Genomic DNA, 26487 nt, shown 5'->3' on the forward strand with positions numbered 1-26487 from the left:
TCAACTGGAAAACTATTATTTGCCTCTATTCCAGATGGCTAACTTTCTCACCAATTACTGTCAACTGGAAAACACTGACCATTGGTATCCTCCAATCAGCTTAGCAATGCATTTCAGTAGTACCATTCATTCAAGCAGATGCAGTTAATGAATTAGAGCTATTCTGCAGATCTGGCATTTGTCTGGTTACATTTCCCTCTTTCCACTGCTGAGCGAATGTAACAGTCTTGTTACTGGCACCACCCACAGTACCTCATCCATCATCCACAAAAACGCTGTGCTTTTTCTGGAAGACAAAGTATCAGCCATAGCATTCCCACCTGGTCCAACGTATTTTGTCTGAGAACAATTGTTCTGATTGCATGAATGGTTTTCTTACAGTAAGGCATCCTAATCTAATAAGTCTTTTGAGTGTCAGTGTATAGTTACTGTGCCATCTGAGTAGACTGCTTAGCACAATATGATGTTTTCAAAAAAAGCAGGAGATCCTTGCATAACAGTATTGCTTTTAAAGATTTTTTGTGCCTGGTTATTCATCAAAATGAGCGACAACAATGGCTGAACTGAAGCATTTTCTTCCTTAAACAGAAAGAGGAAAAAGAATCTGTTCTCTCCTAGACAAAAAAAAAGTAGAGAGCATTACAGTTGTTAAATTCTATAGTAGGTTTTTTCACACATGGGAAGAGAAAAATAATAATTTGCAAGCTGTACAAAAGCATTTCAAATCAATGTCCAAAGCAAGTTAATAACATACCATATACAGTGAAATCTTTTACCAGTTATATGCCCAATGTTATAAAAATTTAAAAAGTAAGCTTGCTTTTGTAACTTAAAATAGAATTCGAAAAATAGATTTTATATTTTTCCTGCATTCCCTGAACTGTTTTATTGTGTCTTTCAATTCCATTAAAAAACCTCCTTAAATGAACATCATTAGGCAGATCTTTCACCTAGGTGGTGACCTGTTTGCTAGACTTGGTAGCGTTTCTCTGCATAATCCCTAAATCCTGCATTTCTGCAAGGTTAAACCAGCAGAGACTCCATTCACTATGTCACCCATGGAACCAGTTATTCCTGTGCTGACTGCTGTTTTCCCTTAATTTCCCATGAGACAGGAAGAACATCTGCGGATTTCTGAGCTGTCAGATTAGGATATCTGCCCACTGTGTCTGTAGCAGCTACAACTTTAGGAAACCTAATGGCATCCATCAGTCAGAGTATTATGTACAGAAGTTGGGACGTTGTGTTACAGCAAATTAAGACATTGTTAAGGTCATATTTGAAATATTGTGTTCAATATTGTTCACTCTGTTATAGAAAGATGCTATTAAGCTAGAAAAACTGCAGAGGAAACCTGTGGAGATGTTGCTCAGACCGGAGACTGTGATGACTGTGCAGGGTGCCAAAGAGTGTTGGGCTCTGAGGTTTTTAGTGCACCTAAATTTGTCAATTGTTGTTTAATGATAGTCATTAATTGCTTTGTTTTTCTTCAGTGAATTGCTGTTTTTGTCATGCATTCTCCTGGAGCTTTCTGTTTAAGGTTATGGTAGGCTTAGGAATTCCATGTTCCTTGTATTATTTAAGCGGATGCCTGATCAGTGCTAATTGCAGGGTCCTAGTTTTGAGAATGTCATAGTATCGTTTGGCCGTGCCACTGATGTTTTATCGGAGTTATTACAAACAAACTTTTTGTTGCCGTCTCTACATCAGAGTCTATCTTTCCTTGGCACTTGAGTTCCGATATTGCCAGCAAACATCGTGACAGAGAGAGTGACTTAAGGAGAGAGGTTGAGCAGATTGGGACTTTTTTCTTTGGAGCATAGGAAATTGAAGGGTGATCTTATAGAGGTGCATAAAATAATGAGGAGAATAGATATAGTCAATGCGCACAATTCTTTTTCCCAAGGTTAGGGAATCAAGAAATAGGCTTATTGTGAAGGGCAAGAGATTTAATAGGAATCTGAGGGGCAAACATTTTCTCTCAGAGAGTGGTCAGTATATGGAATATGGTCAGTGATACTATCAACCCCCTTCCCCCCGTGATCCCAGCTCCCATTCCTGCCGATCTTCACCATCCTCTCCGACCTTCCCCTCTCTGAAGCAGAACATTCTGTCCTCAGTAAGGGCCTCACTTTTATCCCCCTGTTCCCATATCTCAGTGAGCACCACACCCACCATGACGCAGAACTCTTCTTCTGCCACCTCCATCTCCATGCCTACTTCTTTGGCAAAGACTCTCCCCCCAACACCGATGAACCTTTCTCCTGTCTTCACCCCTCCTCCTCTTCCTGGACACACCACTCTGGTCTTCTGCTTGCTCTGGATCTTTTTATTGATAACTGCTGACAAGACATCAACCATCTCAACTTCACCACTCCTCTCTCCAATTCTAACCTCACTCCTGCTGAACACACTGCTCCCCACTATCTCCGCACTCATCCTAACCTCACCATCAAAGTCACAGATAAGGGAGGTGCGGTAGCAGTCTGGCGGACTGATTTCTACCTTGCTGATGCCAGGTGATAACTCCCTGACACTTCCTCTTACTTATCCCTCGAACAGGACCCTGCTAAGGAACACCAGGCCATTGTCTCCCACAACATCACCAAACTTATTAACTCTAGGGAACTCCCATCCACTGCCAGCAACCTCATAGTTCTCTCACCCAACACCTCCCATTTCTACCTCCGACCCAAGATCCAGAAACCTGCCTTTCTGCTTGCTCCTGCCTCACCATGCTTACATCTGCATACCTCGACTCAGTTCTATCCTGTTTGGTTCAGTCCCTTCCTACCTACATCTGTGACACTTGACACGCTCTTGATCTTTTCAATGATTTCTGGTTCCCTGGCCCCAGTCGTCTTATTTTCACTATGGATGTCCAGCCCTATACACTACATTCATCACTACCATTCAGGGCCCTAAACAGTCCTTCCAGGTGAGGCAACACCCCACCTGTGAGTCTGTTGGAATTACAGACAGACAGACACCATATCCGATGCTCCTGGTGTGGTCTTCTGTATATCAGTGAGACGTGACATAGATTGGGACACTGCTTTGCCAAGCACCTATGCTCTGTCAGCCGGAAAAAGCAGGATTTCCCAGTGGCCACCCATTTTAATTCCACTTCCCATTTCCATTCCGAAATGTCAGTCCATGGCCCCCTCTGCTGCTGCGATGAGGCCACACTCAGATTGGAGGACCAACATCTCTCAAACTTCTGATAATTTCCCCCACCACCCTTCTCCATTCCCATTTCCCCCTCCCACTTTATCTCCTTACCTGCCCATCACCTCCCTCTGATGCTCCTCCCCCTTTCCTTTCTTCTATGACCTTCTGTTCTCTCCTATCACATTCCCCCTTCTCCAGTCCTGTATCTCTTTCACCAATCAGCTTCCCAGCTCTTTACTTCACCCCTCCCCTCTCCCGGTTTCACCTATCACCTACAACCTTGAACTTCTCTTCTTTTTTCTCCAGTCCTGATGAAGGATCTCAGCTTGAAACATTGACTGTTTACTCCTTTCTGTAGATGCTGCCTGGCCTGCTGAATTCCTCCAGCCTTTTGTGTGCGTTGCTTGGATTTCCAGCATCTGCAGATTTTCTCATGTTAGTATATAGCATGAGCTGCCAGAGGTAGTGGTAGGGGCAGGTAGATTGAGAACATCTAAAAGGTACTTGGGAAGAATACATGGATAAAGAAAAACATTCAGTATGATACAGTCCAAGCAGGGCAAATGTTCAGATGGCAATCTTGGTCAGCATTGAGAAGTTGGGTCAAAGGGTCCATTGCTGCATTGTATAACAGTATGATGACATCAATGGGGAAAAAGATCAACTGCTATGAGAATGGTAAGCAGATCATATAACTTGTTTCAAGCCAGATCCACTGAATTTATTTATTGTTCTTAGTTTTGTGTTACTATTTTTCATTTCCAAAAAAATGTTTATTTTGAAAACCTTCTTGGCATTTTTGAATATTTGTCAGATATCAAAGGCATTCGGTTTTGAGGACAGTCGTTGAACCTCGAAGTAGGCCCTTTCAGGAAGCCCCTGCCCCTTTGGAATGTATCAGATTACTTGCACTGAGGGAGGCCTGGGAGCGAAGTTTACAAGGGGAAAGCTTTGGGGGAACTCAGCTATAAGTGGAGCACCATTCATGTGTTGGAGAGCAGGAAAAGTTCAGGCATAAAAGGCAGACACTGCCTAGCGGAGTGGTCATCAAAGGAGCCATCATTGACGGAGTGGTCTGAGTCAGAGTGGTGGGGCTTTCGCTCATTTGGGCTTTAGTGAGGTAAGTGGGTAAGGGGACAGTTTTCTCCTTGCATTTTTTGAGGAATAGAGAGCATATCTGTAGAGTTCGTACTTTGCTCTGAGTGTCAGATGTGGGAATCCTGGGAAGCTTCCAGTCTCCCAGATGGCCACATCTGTGCCAGGTATGGAAAGTGAGCAGGAAGCTAATCATCCTGAGGCTGCAGGAGTTAGATAAGTAGGTAACTATCAGTGAAGGGAAGGGTAAAGCTCAGATAGTGAAGAGCACGCTGTGGCCATCCCCTCCATAATTATTACTTCGTTTTGGATGCTGCTGGGGGGGGTGGGGGTGGTGGCGGGTGACCTGACAGAGGACGACCACAGCGATTGGGTCTCTGGCACTGAGCCTGGTTCTGTGGTGTAGAAAGGAGAGAGGAAGATGAGGAATGCGATAGTCATAGGTGATTCCATAGAGAAGGGAACAGACAGGAGGCTCTGTCAGACTGATAACGATACCTGCTTGGTGTATTGCCTCCCAGGTGCCAGGCCACAGGATGTCTCAGTTCAGGTGCAGAGTATTCTGAAGGGAGATGGTGAACTGCCAGATGTCTGGGTACACGTTAGTAGCAATGACATAGGTAGTAAAAGGGAGGAGGTCCTGAAAAGTGAATTCAGGGAGTTGGGTAGGAAGCTGAAAAGCAGGATGTCTAGGGTAGTAACCTCAGGATTGCTGCCTGTGCCACATGCTAACGAGCACAAGAATGGCATGATCAGGAGTATTAATGCATGGCTGAGAGACTGGTGTAGGGGGAAGAGATTCGGGTTCCTGGATCACTGGGACCTCTTCTGGGGGAGATATGACCTGTACAAAAAGGACAGGTTACACCTGAACCCAAAGGGGTCCAATATCCTAGCGGGCAGTTTTAATTGAGCTGTTACGGAGGGTTTAAACTAATTTGGCAGGGGGATGGGAACCGGAGTGATAGGGCTGAGGAAAGGGAAATCAAAGATAGCATGGAACAGAGATGATAGAAAGGACAGGCAGGAGATGGGGCATAATCACAGCCAGTGGGATGATTTACAGGGAAATAGAGGAGTGGTCCAGTTGAAACAGAAAGCAACAAATACTGGACTGAAATCTGAATGTGTAGTGGCCCTCTATACCAGACACTGATGCAATAGATCTGTAGAAATTCGCAAGAGTGGTTGGTGACATACCAAGTCTCCACAGACTCCTAAAGGAATATATTTGCTGTCGTGCCTTCTTTGTAACTGTATTAATATGTTGTGCCCAGGACAGATCTTCAGAGGTATTGACACAGAGGGACTTGAAACTGCGCACCTTTCCACTGCTGATCCCTCGATGAAGACTGTGTGCTCCCTTGACTTCCCCTTCCTGAAGCCCACAATAAATTTCTTGGTCTTACTGTCAAGGTTGTTGCTGTGACAACACTCAATCAGCTGATCTATCTTGCTCCAATATGCTTCATCATCACCATCTAAAACTCTGCTGAGAACAGTTGAGACATTGGTGGCTTTAAAGATGGCGCTCGAGCCACACAGTGAGAGTAGAGCAGTGGACTAAGCATGCATCCTTGAGGTGCACAAGATTTGATCGTCAGCAAACAGGAGATATTATTTCTGATCTGCACCAACTGTGTTCTCCCAGTGATGAAATCAGGGATGCAGTTGCAGAGCGAGATACGGAGGCCCAGGGATTGGAGCTTGTTGGTTATAACTGAGGCTGTGATTATGTTCAACGCTGTAATCAATAAATAGTAGCCTGACGTGGGCATTATTATTGTCCAGATGATCCAAGGCCGAGTGGAGAATCAGTGAGATTGCAGCCACTGTAGACCTATTGTGGTGATACACAAATTGCAGTGGGTCCAGGTTCTTGCTTTGGCAGGAGATGATTCTGGTCATGACCAACCTCTCAAAACACTTCATCACAATAGATATCAGTATAACTGGGCATTAGTCATTGAGGCAACTCACCCTGTTCTTCTTGGGAACTGATATGATTATCACTCTTTTGAGGCATATGGGAACCTTTGAGTGCAGCAGTGAGAGATTGAAGATGTCCTTACACACTCCTGTCAGTTGGTTGGCACAGATTTTCAGTGGCCTACCATCTACACCATCGGGACCTGATGCCTTGTGAGTGTTCACCCTCTTGAAAGATGTTCTGACATCAGCCTCCAATACAATGATCACAGGGTCACCAAATCCTGGAGGGACTCCCACAGCTGTTGTTTAATTCTCCCTTTCAGACTGTGCATAAAGTCATTGAGCTTGCCTTGGAGTGAAGCATCACAGCTATTCATGATGTTAACAGACTGACATACTTTATTGATTCCGAGGGAAATTAGGTTTCGTTACAGTTGCATCAACTAAGAATAATGTAGAAATATGGCAAATATAAAACCATAAATAATTAAATAATAATAGCTAAATGATGCCAAGTGGAAATAAGTCCAGGACCAGCCTATTGGCTCAGGGTGTCTGACACTCAGAGGGAGGAGTTGTAAAGTCTGATGGCCACAGGCAGGAATGACTTCCTATGATGCTCAGTATTGCATCTCGGTGGAACGAGTCTCTGGCTGAATGTACTCCTGTGCCTAACCAGTACATTATGGAGTGGATGGGAGACATTGTCCAAGATGGCATGCAACTTGGACCGCATCCCCTTTTCAGACTCCACTGTCAGAGAGTCCAGTTCCACCCCCACAACACCACTGGCCTTACGAATGAGTTTGTTGATTCTGTTGGTGTCTGCTACCCTCAGCCTGCTGCCCCAGCCCACAACAGCAAACATGATAGCACTGGCCACCACAAACTTGTAGAACATCCTCAGCATCATCCGGCAGATGTTTAAGGACCTCAGTATCCTCAGGAAGTAAAGACAGCTCTGACTCTTCTTGTAGACAGCCTCAGTGAAGTTGAAAGTAATGGTTTGTAAACCTGCCAGAGCTGAAGAGTTTCTAATTTCAATCACGATTGGGTTTTTCTGCTCTTAAAATTTCCTTCCGCAGGACATACCTAGTCTTCTTGTATAGCTTTGGATCATCAGTCACAGACCCTCAGTAAACTATGAATCTCCTGGTTCATTCACGGCTTTTCGTTTGGATATGTCCACTATGATCTTGAAGGCACAGAGTCATCCACACAGGTATTGATGAAATCAGTGACAACTGTGGAGTATTCATACAGATTCAAAGATGAATACTGTACAATCCACTAACTCAGAGCAGTCCTGCATGCATTCCTCTGCCTCCCTTTACCATACCTTCTGAGTCTTCATCATTGGTGCTGCAGTCTTTAATCTCTGCCTATGTGCTGGAAGTTGAAGTACAACTAGGTGATCATGCTTTCCAAAGTGTGGGCATGGGATAGCACAGTCAAACAGTGGTCAAGTGTGTTGGCTGCTCTGGCTTCACAGATAATATACTGTGGTAGTTATTTAGAGACTTCTTCAAGCTGATTTGGTTGAAATCCTCTGCAATGAAAAGAAAAGTATCCAGGAGTGCTGTTTTATGACTCCTGATTACAGTGCTTAGCTCCTCCAGTGCCTGCCTGATGTTGGCCTGAGGTGAAATGTACACCCCTACCAGGATTATGGTGAAAAACATCCTTGGCAGATATAATGGATGACAGTTGACTGCTAGATGATCTAGTTCAGGTGAGCAGGACTGAGACAGAACAGCCATATCGATGCACCATGATGAGTTAATCATGAAGCGTACTGCATCTCCTCTGCCTTTAAAAGACTCAGCTGTTCTGTCTTTGTGGTGGATGGTGAAACCCTCAGGCTGTAGTGCTGCATGCAAAATGGTGGGAGTAAGCCATGTTTCCATGAAACAAAGTACACAGCAGTCCCTGATGCCCCTCTGGTCCTGAAATCTTGCTCTGAGGTCTTCAATTTTATTTTCCAGAGACTGTACATTTGCCAGCAGGACAATTGGGAATGGGGATCAAAGGCTTTTGCACTTTAATCGTACCTGCAGACTGACTCATCTTCCATGTCTTCATTTTCTTAATATTGGAACTGCACTCACAATTTGAGCCTGCAGTCCAGGATCCACTGATATCACCAGATTTGAGTATTGATAGACACTTATAATTAAACTTTGCTTAAAACAATAAAGCATTGTTACTAAATACTAGGCTTTAGATAAGTTTGAATTTTAGAGATTTGAAAATTATCAATGATTGTACAAGGAAAGGAGGGTGTTGCCGGCTATCAGAAACTAAGGGGTGTGATTTAGGGATGGTGCCTCCTCACTGCATTGGCAGTGATCCTGTAACCATTTAGAGCACATCGTCACATACTGGATAGTTTATGGCTGATTTGACTGAAGGTCCATGTTCAGATTAGGAAAGTGCATGTGTGATGCCAAGTGAAAGTAATTGGTTTGAACTCAATTGTGGAGTACTTTCTGTTTTTCCAATAACATAAAATGTTGGCCACATTATCGTTCCCAGGTTTTGCAATTTGCATTCTAGTTGCTCATTGTGGGTGCAAAGCAAAGTTCAAGAAATCTCTAAAAGAAAGATCTAGTGCAATAGAATATCTGGAAATGTGTTTTTATTTATTTATTTTACAACTTCTATGGATTGATAAGTAACAGCTTTAAATTGAGAGCTGCACTTTGGATACTGTAACTCATCAGGTTTTCTTAATGTCTGCGTGGCAACAAAGTTCCTGGTATCAGCCACTTTAATTCACCATGCCAACATTGCTATTTCTGATGTAGTTTCCTGCAATTTTATGTTGAAGCTCAATATAAGCTGGAGAATCAGCACTTTATCTAACGCCAGGGCAAGTTATCGTCATTCAGTCTCAATACTGAATTTTATGGGTTCATGTAACTCACTTTCTCTTCACTAAGCCTGTTCTGTTGTAGGCCATTGATCTAATATATTAGCTCAGTTTATCTCTCTCCACTAATGTTGGCAGACCTGCAGCATTCCTCACATCTCTGCATTTCATAACTTATCTTCCTTTGCTTGCGTTTTCTCTCTCCAACATCCCTCATAACTCACTGTCTTTAATTACCCTAACTGCCAATAGACAATAGTCTATCAACAAGTTACCTTCATCTGCAACTTTTCTGCATGGGACTTCTAACCTTACTCTAATTCAGGTATTCCCTTTGTCCTATTCACTCCCTTCCCAAATGTTTCTGCAAGTTAAATCCAACTTCTTTTCTCTCTTTTCCAGTTCTGACGAAAGGTCTTTGGCCTTATACATTAACTCTATTTCTTTTCTTCCACAGGTGCCGTCTAAATTGCGCAATGTTTCCAAAATATTTTTTTATTTCAATATTTTTAGAAGTCAGGCATACAGTGTTTAATTTATCAGCAAAAATTCTCCTCTATTCAAAAGTCCCTATTCACCAATCTTGTTAATTTGTGCATTATTCTTTTCCATTCAAAGAGAGAGGTGGCAGTGACATTTGACGGTGTTGTTCTAAGTTTTGCTGTGTATAGAAAATGTATAGAGACAAATTAAATTAACTTTTCAGGTCAAATCAATTACCTTTTTTTTCTAACACTAATATTAATTTGCATCTTCTGTTATAAAAATCATTAAATGAATTGGTCTTTCTCTTGATGCTGCCTGACCTAATACATTTTACAGATTCACATTATCCATTGTACAATGTTGTATTTTGCTTTTGCATCATGCTGAGTACCTTTGCCAGTGTAAGGTCAAGTGTAATTTCTGCATTAGTAGCAGTATAGCTTGTGTAAGATAATCAATTATATTTCTATGTATCTTCAATGGTACATGTTTTCACTGGTGTGAATTACTACCAGTTGAGGCTGAGAACAGTACTAATCTCTTTTTTTCACAGAATCTTGGGAAAAGTGAAGCCTTTGGGACTTTAGGAAAGTCTCCAGCCTATTAGTGGATTATTAAACCACATAATGGTTATTAGGATGCTAAACAAACATTTGTATCCTGTTAGTGAGCCATTGAACCACACGTGTATAACTTTGTTAATAGGTTAAGGATCTACCAACCCATGCAGTCACAGCTTATTAGGCTGCTTAAAGGAAGTTAAGCATTTGTAATTTGATAGAACATATAATTTATTAGTAGTTCTTTAAATATATAAGCATGCACAGTATATTGTCATCACTTTAAATATATACCTATCATTTTGAAGGCTATTTGATTACATACCTGTAATTTGTTCAGTTATTTTAAATATCTATAACCATTTAATAATCTATTTTAATTTGTATCCACAACCTGTTGATGTAAAATATAAATATACAATGTAAAAAATGCATACGGGTTGTTGCGAACTTTTTATTGACATGATTATTTCTGAAAGTCAGTCTTGCATATTCCTTAAGTAGACATGGATAAAAGTGAGTGGTAAAACTGTTACGAACCCCGTCACTGGGTCACTTACCAGCAAAGGTAGAGAGGTCCGTTGAAGTCTGATGGTACTATTTTTAACAATATTTATTGGTAAAAATACACAAAAATAATATCAATGCAAACATACAGATAATATACATTGTCAATACTAACTCTAAAAGTGCGGGTATAATAATAATCAATAAGAAATAAGCTCTATCGTTGTCTAGGGGATAATGTATTGTCCGATGGAAATATAAAAGTCACTCAAGTTCATTCAGGCTGCAGTCTTTGGTTGGAGTCAAAAGACAGATTTTTAGAACTTGCCAGCTTTTCCTTTTTATGATGTCGATCCTTCCAGAGTTCCGTGGGTGTTGGTTTCTCCTTTTAGCTAAAGCCGTTCTTCTGTGGTAAGGACTCCAATCCCGGCAAAGGGAAAGGATGCACGCGAGCCTCCCACCGGCCGTCGCTACCAAACGCTGTCACGGGACTTCCAGCGTCTCTCCTGGTGTGTCTGAAGGGGTTGTTCCCCAGACCCTCTTTTATCCTTACTCACGGGGTCTCAGATGTCAATCAGGTTGGGATGATGCAATCCCTCAACCAGCCTACTCTGGTCATTCCCTGAGGGCTTCAATGAATAGTACAGTACTCAATACACAATTCCGTCTCCAAGAGACAATTGCCGGTATCCGTGGCTTTGTCTCGCTGAGGGCAGGACACACATTCCAAACCCATGAGGATTCTCTCTCATTTCCTGGGTCCCCAGACCTGAATTAATAGCGATCTTGCGATTCTCAAAAAGGAGGGGGCTACTTTGTACCCTTTGGCCCCTCAGAGTTGTGGCATGTTCGTAACACCCCCTTTCTTCAACGCGTTTTTACCATCGGTAAAAACGGAGTAATACAGAGTCTTACAGGATTTTAGAATCTAACACAGTACAAAAGTTTTTTTTTCACTACAGAGCAATACAGTTATACATTCAATTCAGTATCTAAACAGTTACCGATTACATTGTCACTTCCTTTAATACCTTAACATCTTGTACCTTACTAAAGTCTTGTAGCATCAGACTCCAATTTAATAACCACCTATTTTTTTATTTTCTTTCCTTCAGCAAACAAAAACTAAAGAGTTGTGATCTTAGCTTACGTGTATACTACAAAAGTTCATGCAAATACTACTCTTTATGTTACTTTCAAACTTAACAGTCAAGCTTTCATGGGGTTGTCTTTATTATTCACATGCTTTGTCAAATTCCCTTAAAACCGGCTTCTGCTATTTAAAAATGGCGTCCCATTAACCCTCGCCTTTTTTCCAGTTAACTTCCACGTGGTGAGCTTGTGCCCCATGGCAAAATAGGCTTTCGCCCGCTCCTTTCATAGGAGTTATTTTATCAGCAATGTGTTCCAAACTTAGACCATTTTCCGAATTTCCACCCAATTCTTTAGTTTAAGCAAGTTGCTAGTTTTCTCTTCAGGACCCTTCAGGCTATTAGTTCTCAATGCCAGCGATCCCTCTTTGTTCAAACAGCATTTCGAATTCTGCGGTTTCACACCACACTCTGGAATAACAATAGCGTGTGGGGCCCCTTTACCTTCCAACTCAATCTGTAATTGATTCACAGGCACCGCGGTACCAAGCCATTGTCTCTGTAGCCTGGTTGCTGCTTCTGACATCAGTCCAGACTTTAAATTTTCTTCATTCAATTTGGGAACTACACTTTTCCCTTTTCCTTCAATAATAATATTCACCTCACCACCTTTTATCTCCTCACTAACCTTTAACACACCTTCGAGCACAAACAACTGGGAATTCTCACTTCCCACTATTACCAAGGTTAACCCTTTCTTCACTGAACCAAGTCCATCTGACCCACAAGGACTGCATTCCTTTTCAACTGAATCAAATACCTCAGACTTTTTCTGAGCTCCATTACTAGGTTCAGTACCACGTGCATCCACATCTTGGACACACTCAAACTGGACATTTGCCTCTTCCAGGCTTTCAATACCCGTACCCTTTTCAAATTCTAAATTCCCCTGATCCTCCCAGCTACACTCTGGGCAACTCCCTTCCGGAGTAAACTCAACCCCATGGGCTGAAACAACCTCATCTGCCAACCCAGCAGACTTCTTCAAGGTAATGGCATCCCTTTCATCTAGGACTGCCCTCATTTCATTATCGGGAACACCTTTAGAATTTTCAACTTCTTCAAATAGTTCTGCCAAACCAGACAGATCATCCATGTCCAACCCTGGACCTTTTAACAGCTTTATCTGTTTCTCATCTTTATTTCGTGCCTCTATAATTTTTTTCCTGGCTAAGGGAAGGTCTACTTCCCCTCCCTTACTCTCTTTCACTTTACTACTCTTCGTTTTACCACCCTCTAAACCCTCATGGTACAGGATCGGTACAAACGTCTCGGCCAAATCAATACTGGCCGGATTTAAACTGCTCTCATTCTCAGCTGCCTTTCTCGACATACTGTGAGTAATCGCGCATGCGGGATAGATCTTGGAATCTAGGGGTGGGACCGCAACATGCACAGGCTGGCTCGTCAGCTTCATTGCTGACCAAACCTTACCACCGGCTAAATCATTACCCAGAAGGACGTCCGCGTCAGTTCTCGGGAAATCTGATCGCACCCCCATTTCAACTGGTCCAGATACCAGCTCACAATTTATAATGATCCTATGCAAGGGCACCGTTTCTGTCCCTTTTCCTATTCCTTTCAAAGCTACCATTCCCGTCTTGCGATCAAAATCCACTGCCTTACTGCTAATCAATGACAGTTCAGCTCCCGTGTCTCTCCAGATCCGCACGGGAACTGGTGGGTCTCCCTCTCTCACAGACATGGTTCCGTTTGACATACATGTCTCAGACCCTTCTCATACTCTGTCTACCTGGGGCTCTCTTGTCGATTTACTGATCACCACGGCACATCCTATAGGGACGGCTGCTTTCCATTTTCCTGTCTCCTTCCTCGGAGCAAGGCACCTAGATGCAATATGTCCCCCCTTTCCACAATTAAAACAGGTCAAGCCCGGAAATCTCTTGCCGTCTTGCCTCTCCTCCTCCATCTTACCACTAGCTCCTGGCGGGACCTCTGCCTCAGCCGGCAGGCTTTCTCTATCGTTCCCATGGTCTCTCTGGTAACTTTTATTTGAGGAAAACTTTGTCTTGTGGGTTAGGGCATATTCATCTGCTAACCTAGAAAATTCGGAGATGGACTTATTCGGCTTCTCATTCAAATACATCCGGATATCCTCCGAAACACAACCTTTAAATTCCTCAATCAGAATTAACTCCCTGAGACACAAAAAATCCTCTTCCACTATTTCTGCTGTACACCAGCGATCCAAGAGCACACCCTTCTCATAGGCAAACTCTGCATACGTCTGATTCCACCCTTTCTTTAAATTTCTGAACCTTTGTCTATACGCTTTGGTACCAATTCGTAGGTCCGGAGAATGGCCTCCTTTACTTTGTCATAATTCTCCGCCTCTTCCTCCTCCATGGACAATGCCGCATATGCCCATTGTGCCTTCCCTTTTAACACACTTTGTAACAACGCCACCCACTTCTCTTTGGGCCACTTCTGATTCACTGCCACCTTTTCAAAAAGCAAGAAATAACTATGAACATCCGTCTCTTCGAACGGAGGTACTACCCTCAACTCCCGAATAACATCAAACCGCTCCTCACGGTCTGACCCTTGAGCTCTTCGCTCTTGCCTTAACTTCTCCATATCCAAGTCATGTTGCCTCTGTTTCTCTGCCTCCCTTTCCTTCTCGGCTCTTTCCTTTTCTTTCTTTCTTTCTTTCTTTTTCAATCTTTTTATTAGTATTAATAATATTATGAACAAAATACAATTGATATATTAATAAAGGGATTACAAACATACAAACTCCCATTACACATGAAAGAATACATAAGCAATGATTACAGTATAAATGAGTTTTCCCAAAACATGAACCATACAGTATATGTATGAACAAGGTAAATCTAGATATTTCATAATATATAATATAAAAAAAGAAAAAAATATATATATGCAAAATTGTCTAACCTACTAATCTAATATCTAAGGAAAAAAAAGGAAGCAAAAAAAGAAAAAAAAAGAAAAACTAAAAAAGAGAGAAAAAAAGGGCTGTTTATAATATCTCACAAGAATACATAAACATCAATGTCGTCAACTCCGATCCTCTCAACATACATACGATTAAAGCTGAAAAAACCAATAAGCTTGGAACAGGGTCATATTACATCATATGAAAATATTGAATAAATGGTCTCCATATCTTTTCAAATTTAATAGAAGTATCGAATACACCACTTCTAATTTTTTCTAAATTTAAACATAACATAGTTTGAGAAAGCCAATGAAATACAGTGGGGGGATTAATTTCCTTCCAATTCAACAAAATAGATCTTCTAGCCATCAAAGTGAGAAAAGCAATCATTCGACAGGCGGAAGGAGATAAATGAAGTGAGTCCATCATCGGTAAACCAAAAATTGCGGTAATAGGATGGGGTTGTAAATCGATGTTCAGTACCGCAGAGATAATATCAAAAATATCTTTCCAATATTTTTTCAAAAGCGGACATGACCAAAACATATGAGTTAAAGACGCGATTTCCAATTGACATCTGTCACAAATAGGGTTTATATAAGAATAAAAATGAGCTAATTTATCCTTGGACATTTGGGCCCTATGTACAACCTTAAATTGTATTAATGAATGTTTGGCACATATAGATGATGTATTAACTAATTGAAGAATTCTATCCCAATTCTCAATAGGAATAATAAGATTAAGCTCTCTTTCCCAATCATTTTTGGTCTTATCAAGGGGCACTGAATGTATCTTCATAATTATATTATAAAGTTTTGATATAAGCCCTTTTTGAAAAGGGTTTAATTCAAACAAACTCTCCAAAATATCTGAAGACACAAAATTTGGAAACGTAGGAAGGACCATACTTAAAAAATGCCTAACCTGTAAGTATCTAAAAAAATGAAATCTAGGCAAATTATATTTATTAGATAATTGCTCAAAAGACATAAAACAATTGTCCGAAAATAAATCAGAAAATCTTAATAAACCCTTAGTTTTCCAAGCCAAAAAAGCTTGATCTATAATTGAGGTGTGGAAAAAACAATTAGATACAATAGGAATATTTAAAATGAATTGAGTCAACTCGAAAAATTTCCGAAATTGAAACCATATATGTAAGGTATATTTAACTATCGGGTTGTCAATTCGTTTTGGCAATTTAGAAAGAGCAAAAGGGAGAGAAGTCCCTAAAATAGAACCCAGAGCATAACCTGGTACCGATTTAATTTCCAAACTCACTCAATGAGGGCCAAAAGGACCATCCCATTCTTTCAACCAACATAACAAATATTTAATATTAACAGCCCAATAATAAAATCTGAAATTGGGTAATGCCAACCCACCTTCCTTCTTTGTCTTCTGTAAGTATGTTTTACCTAACCTGGGATTTTTATTCTGCCATATATATGAGGAAATTTTTGAATCAACATTAGTAAAAAAGGATTTCGGAATAAAAATTGGTACCACTTGAAAAATATATAAAAACTTAGGTAAAATAACCATCTTAATAGCATTAATCCTACCTATCAGAGATAAAGATAATGGTGACCACTTAGTAAACAAGCCTTTAATCTGATCAATTAAGGGTAGAAAATTAAACCTAAATAATTCTTTATGGTTTTTTGTGATTTTAATCCCTAAGTAAATAAAAGAGTCATTAACTAATTTAAAAGGTAAATTACCATAGCTTGGGACCTGTCTATTCAAAGGAAACAATTCACTCTTATTAAGATTTAACTTATACCCAGAAAACTCACTAAATTGAGCCAACAATGATAAAACTACTGGAATAGATTTCTCAGGGTTAGAAATGAATAATAATAAATCATCTGCGTACAAAGATACCTTATGAATATCTGTTCCACGATTAATACCCAAAATATCCTGTGATTCTCTGATGGCAATTGCCAAAGGTTCTAAAGCAGTGTTAAATAGTAATGGGCTAAGAGGACAACCTTGTCTAGTGCCCCAAATCCTTTTCTTTCTCAGCTCTTTCCCTCTCTTTTTCAGCTGCTTCCAGCTGTTTGAACTTCACTTCATGCTCCCTTTGTTTCTCAGCTCTGTCCTGCTCCCTTTTCAACTCTAACTCCTTTAGCTGGAGCGCATGCTCCCGCTGCTTTTCGGCTCTTTGCTGCTCTTTTTCCTTTTCAGCTGCTTCCAGCTGCTTTAGCTGGAATTCATGCTCCCTTTTCCTCTGTTCCACATCCAGCCTCAATTTCTCCAACTCTTACTGAGCCGTCCCACTGGCTGGTACCTTCTCAGGGATATTTTCCAATACCACAGCTGAAAACACATCCTTCACAATATAATATTGAGTTATGGCCCTTCGCATCTCTTGCTTTTTCATCGACAACCTCACCTCTGCGAGGCTTAGTCCTTTCGCAATATTTATTAATTCTGACTTAGTGGCCACCTCTAGCGCCTCCAGAGTCGGGTTTTCTATAAATTCATCCACGTCCATCTTTGCTGGTTTCCCATCTGGCTACCCGCGTAACCAGATCCAAGTTTGGACTTACAAGCCCGATTCACTGGCCCCCCAATTTGGTATCAAATCTCAAGACGAGAACCCCAAGTTGTTACGAACCCCGTAACTGGGTCACTTACCAGCAAAGATAGAAAGGTCCGTTGAAGTCTGATGGTACTATTTTTAACAGTATTTATTGGTAAAAATACACAAAAATAATATCAATGCAAACATACAGATAATATACGTTGTCAATACTAACTCTAAAAGTGCGGGTATAATAATAATCAATAAGAAATAAGCTCTATCGTTGTCTAGGGGATAATGTATTGTCCGATGGAAATATAAAAGTCACTCAAGTTCATTCAGGCTGCAGTCTTTGGTTGGAGTCAAAAGACAGATTTTTAGAACTTGCCAGCTTTTCCTTTTTATGATGTCGATCCTTCCAGAGTTCCGTGGGTGTTGGTTTCTCCTTTTAGCTAAAGCCGTTCTTCCATGGTAAGGACCCCAATCCCAGCAAAGGGAAAGGATGCACGTGAGCCTCCCACCAGCTGTCGCTACCAAACGCTGTCACGGGACTTCCAGCGTCTCTCCTGGTGTGTCTGAAGGGGTTGTTCCCCAGACCCTCTTTTATCCTTACTCACGGGGTCTCAGATGTCAATCAGGTTGGGATGATGCAATCCCTCAACCAGCCCACTCTGGTCATTCCCTGAGGGCGCCAATGAATAGTACAGTACTCAATACACAATTCCGTCTCCAAGAGACAATGGCCGGTATCCGTGGCTTTGTCTTGCTGAGGGCAAAAACACACATTCCAAACCCATGAGGATTCGCTCTCATTTCCTGGGTCCCCAGACCTGAATTAATAGCGATCTTGTGATTCTCAAAAAGGAGGGGGCTACTTTGTACCCTTCGGCCCCTCAGAGTTGTGGCACGTTCATAACAAAACAAACTAGTTAAATTTATTGGGTGCTAATATCTTCTGCAATAACATTAAGAATGCAAGTATAATATAATTTTGTGCTCTCAAAATGTTTACTTAAAGATCTGTTTTACTATATAAGTTAACATTTATTGAGCAGAATTAATTTTTCACATTCTTAAATATAGTCTACTTCTAGCTTTGATAGACAGACTTTCTTGTGGATAGAAAACTGAATGATAGCCTTTAAGATGTAATCATAAATTACTTATCATAAGTTCCTTTATATTCTAGGTGGAAAGCCATGTCCATCTAGCCAAGCTTTGCAAGAATGGCGATCCTGTAATGTTCATGGTTGCACAGTGTTTTACTGGGAGGCATCACCATGGGGTCCTTGCACAGAAGATACGTTAGTGGCAGCCCTCAACACTACAGTCAATTGGAATGGTGAAGCCACCTGTTCTGTGGGCATCCAAGTTCGACAAGTCCACTGCGTAAGGAACAAATTTGGACCTGTTTCTCCAAAAAGGTAGTATTTCCTTTTCAGAGTGAGAATTTAACAAAAATTAAAAAATGATTGCATATCTTTATCTGTTGTTAAAGTTCTCTTCATGTATGAAGTGTGAAGATACTGAGTGTACATTTTTGCTTTTTTCATCTATTGGTCAGCAATACCATCATGTTCCCTTTTAAAAGGATTCATACTGCCCCAAAGGCTGATCTAACTGAACTGGCAAAATTGCATTTCAGTCAACGATATTCTCTATATTAGTAATTAAATAAATTTACCTACAAAACAATGCTGCTTTGAAGTTCTCATGGCTTTACTGATAGAAGAATACTGTCTTAAAGTTCTTGAAAGGAGAGAAGATCATTTCTTTTGAAACAATCAATCTAATGATTGAAATATGAAGAAGTTCCATTAAGACCATTTACTGTGCCCTAACATTGGACAATATAAAATGGGGGCTATGAATAGGATACTGGCAGGTAAGTAAGTTTATTTGGTGTTTGTTTAACATTAAATTATCCCTTTCAAATAAAAAGGTTATCCTGTTAGATCAGTACTGATAATGTCTGGCTGAATCCTTCACACTGTATTAGCTTGACAATATTTATTTTGAAATTATGCATATAGCTTTATTCAGTATTAGCTACAATAATATTTATGGGCAATTTTTAAGCAGACTAATAAATAATTTCTGTATAAAGAACACTTGTTGTGTTGCCCAGATTACATTCCTTTCCATGAAAAATAATTAATTACATTTTATCTTTTTAAAATTTATTTCTGACATATAAAAACAAGCTGTTTTGATATATAAAGAGGAGAAGCAAAGAACAATGAAAGGAAAATAAAAACTAAGTAGTGCTAATGGAAAGCATATTAAAATATCATGGGCATTTTTAAATCATGCTGATGAGTCCTCCGTGTTCGAACATCAGGAACAATAATTACATTGTCCAATGTTAATGAGATACTGAAGTTCAGCCTTCAAATTTTTGTCATTCTCTTCTGCAAAGAAACACATTTTAGATTATAAATGCAGAAAAAATCTGTCAAATCTTGCTATTTAATTGTCCTTATTAAAAATAATTGATGTTAATAAATGAACAAAGGGTACTTAAGTTGATGTCTTGGACAATAGCTGAATATTTAAGTAAAAAGGACCACAATGTAGATTAATGTCTATTACACATTTACATGTTCAATTTCAGATTGGAACAAAATGACTATGCTCCGAAGATCATGTTGAGAAATAATGAGGAAGGCTACCTTCCAAGGAGTGTTCTGTGGCCATGTTAAATCTCATTCTTTTTTTTTCAATGAAACATGTTTTTCAGATGATATGCTAAGTTTGTATTGGAGCTGTTGAATTTTGATGAAAAGCATTAGAACTGACTTCCTCTTTCTACAGATGCTGTCTGACCTGACAAATATTTCCAGCTTTCTCTTTTCTTTCAGATGTTTAGCAGCTGCAGGATTTTCTGTCTCATGGTTCCAGTATTTTGTTTTCTGTCCTCTGCTGTGACTTGCCTTCTTTTAGTTGCACCTCTTCCAGTAATATCAGCCCTAACTAAACAGCTTTCATTACCCGCTCTCCACTGGCACTTCCCCACCTGCGCTATTCAGCCTCTTGGTCTCCGCCCATTGCAGATATTCCCTTTAATCTCTCATCCTTTGCAGCAATTTTACACATGCTGGATTTCTAACTCTCTCCAGTTCTAATGAAAGGTCATTGATCTGAATTGTTAACTCTTTTTCTCTCCACAGATAGTGCCTAATCTTTGGATTTTTCTAGAACTTCCTTTTATTCCAGAATCTGCAGTTCTTTTCCTTTCCAATACCATGGTCTGTTGTGTCAGTGTGTGTTAGTGTAGATAAGTTCAATTTGTTGGGATGGACTGTTGATATTGCATCATTAGCCGTGATCTCAGTGAGAGAACTATAATTCAGTTCAATGTTGGTTCTTGGTCAATAATGACACTCCTAGTAGTATTTCATTCTCCATTAACAGCAAAGGGGATATTACTGGCACTGGGATGGACATAATTTAAGTCAATGACCCAGTATTGAAAAGCTCTTGTTCACTCATTGTTTCCCCTGCTTGAAGTGAAAGCAAACTATGGTTTTTTTTTTCAGGTCAGTATTGGTTGACTTGATAAACTGCATTTTTTTTTTAAACATAGCAGCATTGTGATTTAGAACTTTGATTGTCAAGCATAACAGGAATTTCAATTAGGCAATTGTTTGAAAATGCATTTAAATTATCTCTCTGAGCATGTGCCGCAGATGATGCTATGTGACTGACGTACTGGATAAAGTACATTCTGAAAGTTTGTATAACTCATAGTTCGGGAGCCTAATGTAACTTTTTTATAGCAGGGAAGTCATAAAATCAGCGATATAGACTGAGAGTAAGGGAATAGTTATTTAAGGCTTAGATGAAGACCCTTTGCAGAGATTTGTAATTCCATGAACCTCTCCACCATGGAATTGGGGATGCATTTTTCAATGCAGTTGCTTAAGGGTGAGATAAATATTTCTTTGGAATACTGAGACAATCAAGGAGTGTGGGATTAGCTGGGAAAGTGCATGAGGCATGGGATCATTCTGATATTATTCAGTAACATAGCAGGTTCAAGGGTCAATGTGGCCTATTGTCATTCTCATGTTTGAAAGAAATTATCCTTTAACATTATTTTTAAAGAAAGTCTGTTGCATCTTCTATGTCTGATCTTTGGAACGGTAATTATTGATTCCTCCTCTTTCCCAACATTTCCAGGTGTCCTGAAGATTCCCAGCCCAAAACTTTTCAGCCATGCCTTTTGCCATGCAAAGAGGATTGCATTGCCACCCCCTTCAGTGAATGGACCTCTTGCCCCACCACATGTCAACAAGGTAATTCTTCTGATGACGTATCTTTAGTGGTGAAGATACTCAATCAGTTTAATTATGCCACATCGTATGATGTTCTGATCACCCCATTACAGGAAGGAAGTGATGGCTTTGGAGAGCAGGTTGCTGACATTCACAAGGATGTTACCTGGATTAGTGATTAAGAAGTGTAAGAAGAAGATTGGATTGCTTTCTCTGGGTTTGGAGGCTGAGAGGAGACCTGATTCAAAGTCATAACATTATGAGAAATGTAGATCGATTAGACAGTCAGAGCTCTTTCCAAAGTAGGGACACTAGGGAGGATAATTTTAAGGTGAGAGGGGGGAACATTTAAAGAAGATTTTTTTACACATAGAGTGGTAGATGCCGAAAATGTGCTGGCAGGGGTGGTGATGGAAGTAGGTGCAATTATGACATTTAATTGACTTTTAGATAGACACATGACCAGCTAAGGATTGAGGGATATAGATGGGATTAGTTTTGAATTGGCTTCAACGTCAGCACAGGTATCATAGGCCTAAGAGTCTGTTTCTGTTTATGTTCTTCTGTGGTAAAATGTACTCAAACAGATCATTAAAAGTAACTGAAGAACAAATTTGTGGAAGAATCTCCTCCAATAGCACACATCTACTCAACTTGCATTCCAGAGAAGATGAATAGTAAGTAAGGCACAATAGGATGAGTTCGGTGACTGTGTCTTGTGCACCAATCAGCTACTCCCATGTAAGGAGGTCCCTGGCTGACCCAAACACATGTTTTCATTCTTCAGTCACAGATTCCAATTCCACACTATAGATGCCTTGCTTTCATTATTTTGAGTCCCACCAAGATCACAGAGACAATGTTATGAAAAGACCTGGTCTCCAGCTGATGGAAGAAAATAATTGATGGAGGGCATGAAGCAAAGAGAGGTGTTGACAGGTTTTTAAATATTATTGGAATCGGGGGTTTTGGGTTTGGTGCAGGAAAGTAGTGCTGAGTTGAAGGTCAGTCATGACCCTGTATGACTCACAGCAGCGGTCATACAGGGTCACCACCTCGTAGTTTGTACGTGCACATTTCAAATCAAATGCTGAAAATGTTCTGTCAGGGGCCCAAACAAACAGACCTTGTTCAATTCCAGGAGTAATAATTTTACATCACAAACTGTTCATGATTTCATTGCTCTAAGCGGTACCAAAAAGAGCCACCATAAGGCAGCCATATGAATATCTAGTTTTCGTGGAAAGATTGGTAACACTAATATAATCTAAACTTTCTATGGCAGAAAATATGAATTGTTGACAAATTGATTATGTGTGCTAGTGGAGTCATTGCTTGGATATTGCTGGAACATTTCAAGAGTAATCCCGTGACATATTTTCTCAGCATCTTGGCACATGCATAAGCAGGTTGTGGTATGTGAGTTTGTTTACAAGCCTAGAATAGACCAAGATATTAAAGACCTGGTTGACGTGTATTCAACATGCAGGGTTTGAATGCACCATTGTTGGTAAGGATAGGATATTTTGGCAGATGAATGTGTGGCTGAGGAAATGGTGCAGGGTGCAGGGGTTCAGATTTCTGGATCAGTGAAATCTCTTCCAGGGAAGGTATTATATTTGAATGCACCAAGTATATAGAATAAAGTAGATGAACTTGTAACACAGTTACAGATAGCTTTGTATGATGTTGTGGTTATTGCTGAATTGTGGCTGAAAGAAGATTATAGCTAGGAGCTTGATGCCCAAGAATATAAATTGCATCAAAAGGACAGGCAGGTAGGCAGAGCGGATGGGGTGGCTCTGTTGGTAAAAAAGTAAAATTAAATCATTAGAAAGAGGTGACACAGGATCAGAAGTGTAGAAATGTTGTGGGTAGAGTTAAGAAACAGCATGCGTAAAATGAGCCTGGTGGGAGTTACATACAGACCTCCAAACAGTAGCAAAGATGTGGTAAACAAATTACACTGTGAGATAGAAAATGCATGTCAACAGGGTAATGTTGTGCTAGTCATGGGGGTTTTCAATATGCAGGTAGATTGGGAAAATTAGGTTGGTATTGTATCCCAAGGGTAGAATTTGTAGAATGCCTAGGGGGGTGGCTTTATAGAGCAGCTCATGGTTGAGCCCATCAGCTATTCTGGATTGGGTGTTGTGCAATGAACTGGAATTGATTAGGGAGCTTAGGGTAAAGGAACCCTTTGGAGTGTTGATCATAATATGAAAGAATTCACCCTGCAACTTATAAAGGAGAAGTTAGTCAGATGTATTCATTTTACAGTGGAGTAAAGGGAATTACAGAGGCATGAGAAAGGAGCTGGCCAAAATTGTTTGGAAAGCAATTTGCCCAATGATGATGGCAGAGCAGCAATTGCTAAAGTTTCTGAGAGAATTCAGAAGACACAGGATAGATACATCCCAAAGAAGAAGAAATATTCTAAAGGCAGGATGATGCAACTGTGGTGGACAAGAGAAGTCAAGGCCAACAGAAAGGCCAAGAGAGGGCATATAATAGAGCAAGAGCTAGTACAAATTTAGAGGATTGGAAAAGCTTTTTAAAAAACAAACAGAAGGCAACTAAAAAAGTCATAAAGAAGGAAAGGATAGAATATGAAGATAAGCCAGCCAATAATACAGACGATACCAAAAGTTTCTTCAGATATATAAAGTTTAAAAGAGACTTGAGAGTAGTTATGAAAACTGCTGGAAAATGGTTCTCGGGAGGTAGATACAGGATACAAGAAATTGGTGGACGAACTGAATAAATACTTTGCATCAATCTTCACTGTGGAAGACATGAGAAGTTCGCTGGAAGTTCATGGATGTCATGGAGCAGAAGTGAGTAAAAATACCAGAGAGAAGGTGCTTGGGAAACTGAAGGTAGTTAAGTCACCTGGACCAGATTATCTATACCATGGGGACTTGATAGAAGTGGCTGAAGAGATTGTAAAGGCATTGGTAATGATCTTTCAAGAATCAATGGATTCTGGAACGGTTCTGGAGCACTGGAAAATTCAATTGATACTCTACTCATTAAGGAGTGAGTGAAGCAAAAGAAAGGAAAATATAGGCCAGTTAGTCTGACCTCAGTTATTGAGAAGTTGATGGAGCTGATTGTTCAGGATGTGGTTTCTGGGTACTTGGGAGCTCATGATTGAATAGGCCATGCTCAGCATAGTTTCCTCAAGGAAAAATCTTGCCTGACAGGCCTTTTGGAATTCTTTGAAGAAATAACAAATAGGATAGACCAAGGAGAATCAATATATGTTTTGTACTTGGATTTTCAGAAGCCCTTTGAGAAGGTATCACACATGAGGCTGTTTAATAAATTAAGAGCATATGGTCTTACAGGAAAGATACCAGAATGGATAGGGCATTGAATAATTGACAGGTGGCAAAGAGTGGGAATAAAGGAAGCCATTTTTGACGGCTAACTGGTGACCAGTGATATTCCACAGGGGTCTGTGTGGGGACTGATTTTATGTTATTTGTCAATGATTTGGGTGATGGTTTTGGTGGCTTTCTGGCCAAGTTTGCAGATGATAGGTGGAGGGTCAGGCAGTGTTGAGGAAGCGGGGAGGCTACAGAAGGAATTGCAGAGATTAGGGGAATGGACGAAAAAGTGGTAGATGGAATACAGTGTTGAGAAATGTTTGGTCATGCACTTTGGTAGAAGATATGAAAGCACAGAGAATTTTCTAAATGGAGAGAAAATTCAAAAATCTGAGGTGCAAAGGGACTTGGGTGTTCTCATGGGAGAGTTTCCCTAAAGGTTAATTTGCAGATTGAGTCTGTGATGAGGAAGGCATATACAACATCAGTATTCCTTTTGAGAGGAATAATATATATAATGTTATAGAAAGATGTAATGTTGAGTTTTTTATAAGGCACTGGTGAGGCATCACTTGGAGTATTGTGAGCAGTTTAGGGCTCCTTAACTAAGAATAGGTTGCTGGCATTGGTGAAGGTTCAAATGAGATTCACTAAAATAAATCTGGGATTGAAAGGCTTATTATATGATTGCTTGGTAATGGGATCCCGTTGGAGGTGGCGGAAGTTACGGAGAATTATACGTTGGACCTGGAAGCTGGTGGGGTGGTAGGTGAGGACAAGGGGAACCCTATCCTGAGTGGGGTGGCGGGCGGATGGGGTGAGGGCAGATGTGCGGGAAATGGGAGAGATGCGTTTGAGAGCAGAGTTGATGGTGGAAGAAGGGAAGCCCCTTTGTTTAAAAAAGGAAGACATCTCCTTCATCCTGGAATGAAAAGCCTCATCCTGAGAGCAGATGCAGCAGAGATGGAGGAATTGTGAGAAGGGGATAGCCTTTTTGCAAGAGACAGGGTGGGAAGAGGAATAGTCCAGGTAGCTGTGAGAGTCTGTAGGCTTATAGTAGATACCAGTAGATAAGCCATCTCCAGAGATGGACACAGAAAGATCAAGAAAGGGGAGGGAGGTGTCGGAAATGGACCAGGTAATAGAGTATATGTGGAGAGGATGTTTCCTATGGTGGGCGAGTATAAGACCAGATGATGCAGACTCAGAATACAGTGGCATGCTTTTAGAATGGAGAGGAGGAGGAATTTCCTAAGCCAGAGGGTAGTGAATCTGTGGAATTTGTTGCTACAGGTGGCTGCAGAGGCCAAGTCATTGGGTATATTTAAGGCCGAAGTTGATAGATTCATGATTAGTCAGAGCATAGTGGGATATGGGGAGTAGGCATGAGATTGAGGCTGAGGGAAATCGATCAGCCATGATGAAATGGTGGAGCAGACCTGATGGGCCAAATGGCCTAATTCTGCTCCCACGATACCTCTTGGGTTCTTATGAATTATAAAACCCATCTTCTGAGAGGGCTAATTTGGACCTGAACTATAAGGTTGTACTAATTATTGTCTAATGGTGAGATGACAGCCTCCTCATTCAGAATCTTCTGCAAGTGGTTTGAAATATAACCAGTGGAATCCTGCACTATGAGAAA

General features: G+C 40.6%; 1 protein-coding gene across 3 annotated transcripts in view; it reads left to right on the top strand.

Annotated features, from left to right (window-relative positions):
- thsd7ba (thrombospondin, type I, domain containing 7Ba) overlaps positions 1 to 26487 on the top strand; it is a 976604-nt gene that overhangs the window by 565211 nt on the left and 384906 nt on the right. For all 3 annotated transcript variants that reach the window (XM_073025771.1, XM_073025781.1, XM_073025776.1), the window contains exons 9-10: positions 18423 to 18657; positions 21416 to 21531. In XM_073025771.1, coding sequence (XP_072881872.1) covers positions 18423 to 18657; positions 21416 to 21531 — 351 coding nt within the window. The remainder of the gene's footprint in view (positions 1 to 18422; positions 18658 to 21415; positions 21532 to 26487) is intronic.

The sequence above is a fragment of the Hemitrygon akajei genome, chromosome 2, assembly GCF_048418815.1.
Source record: "Hemitrygon akajei chromosome 2, sHemAka1.3, whole genome shotgun sequence".
Classification (NCBI taxonomy): domain Eukaryota; kingdom Metazoa; phylum Chordata; class Chondrichthyes; order Myliobatiformes; family Dasyatidae; genus Hemitrygon; species Hemitrygon akajei.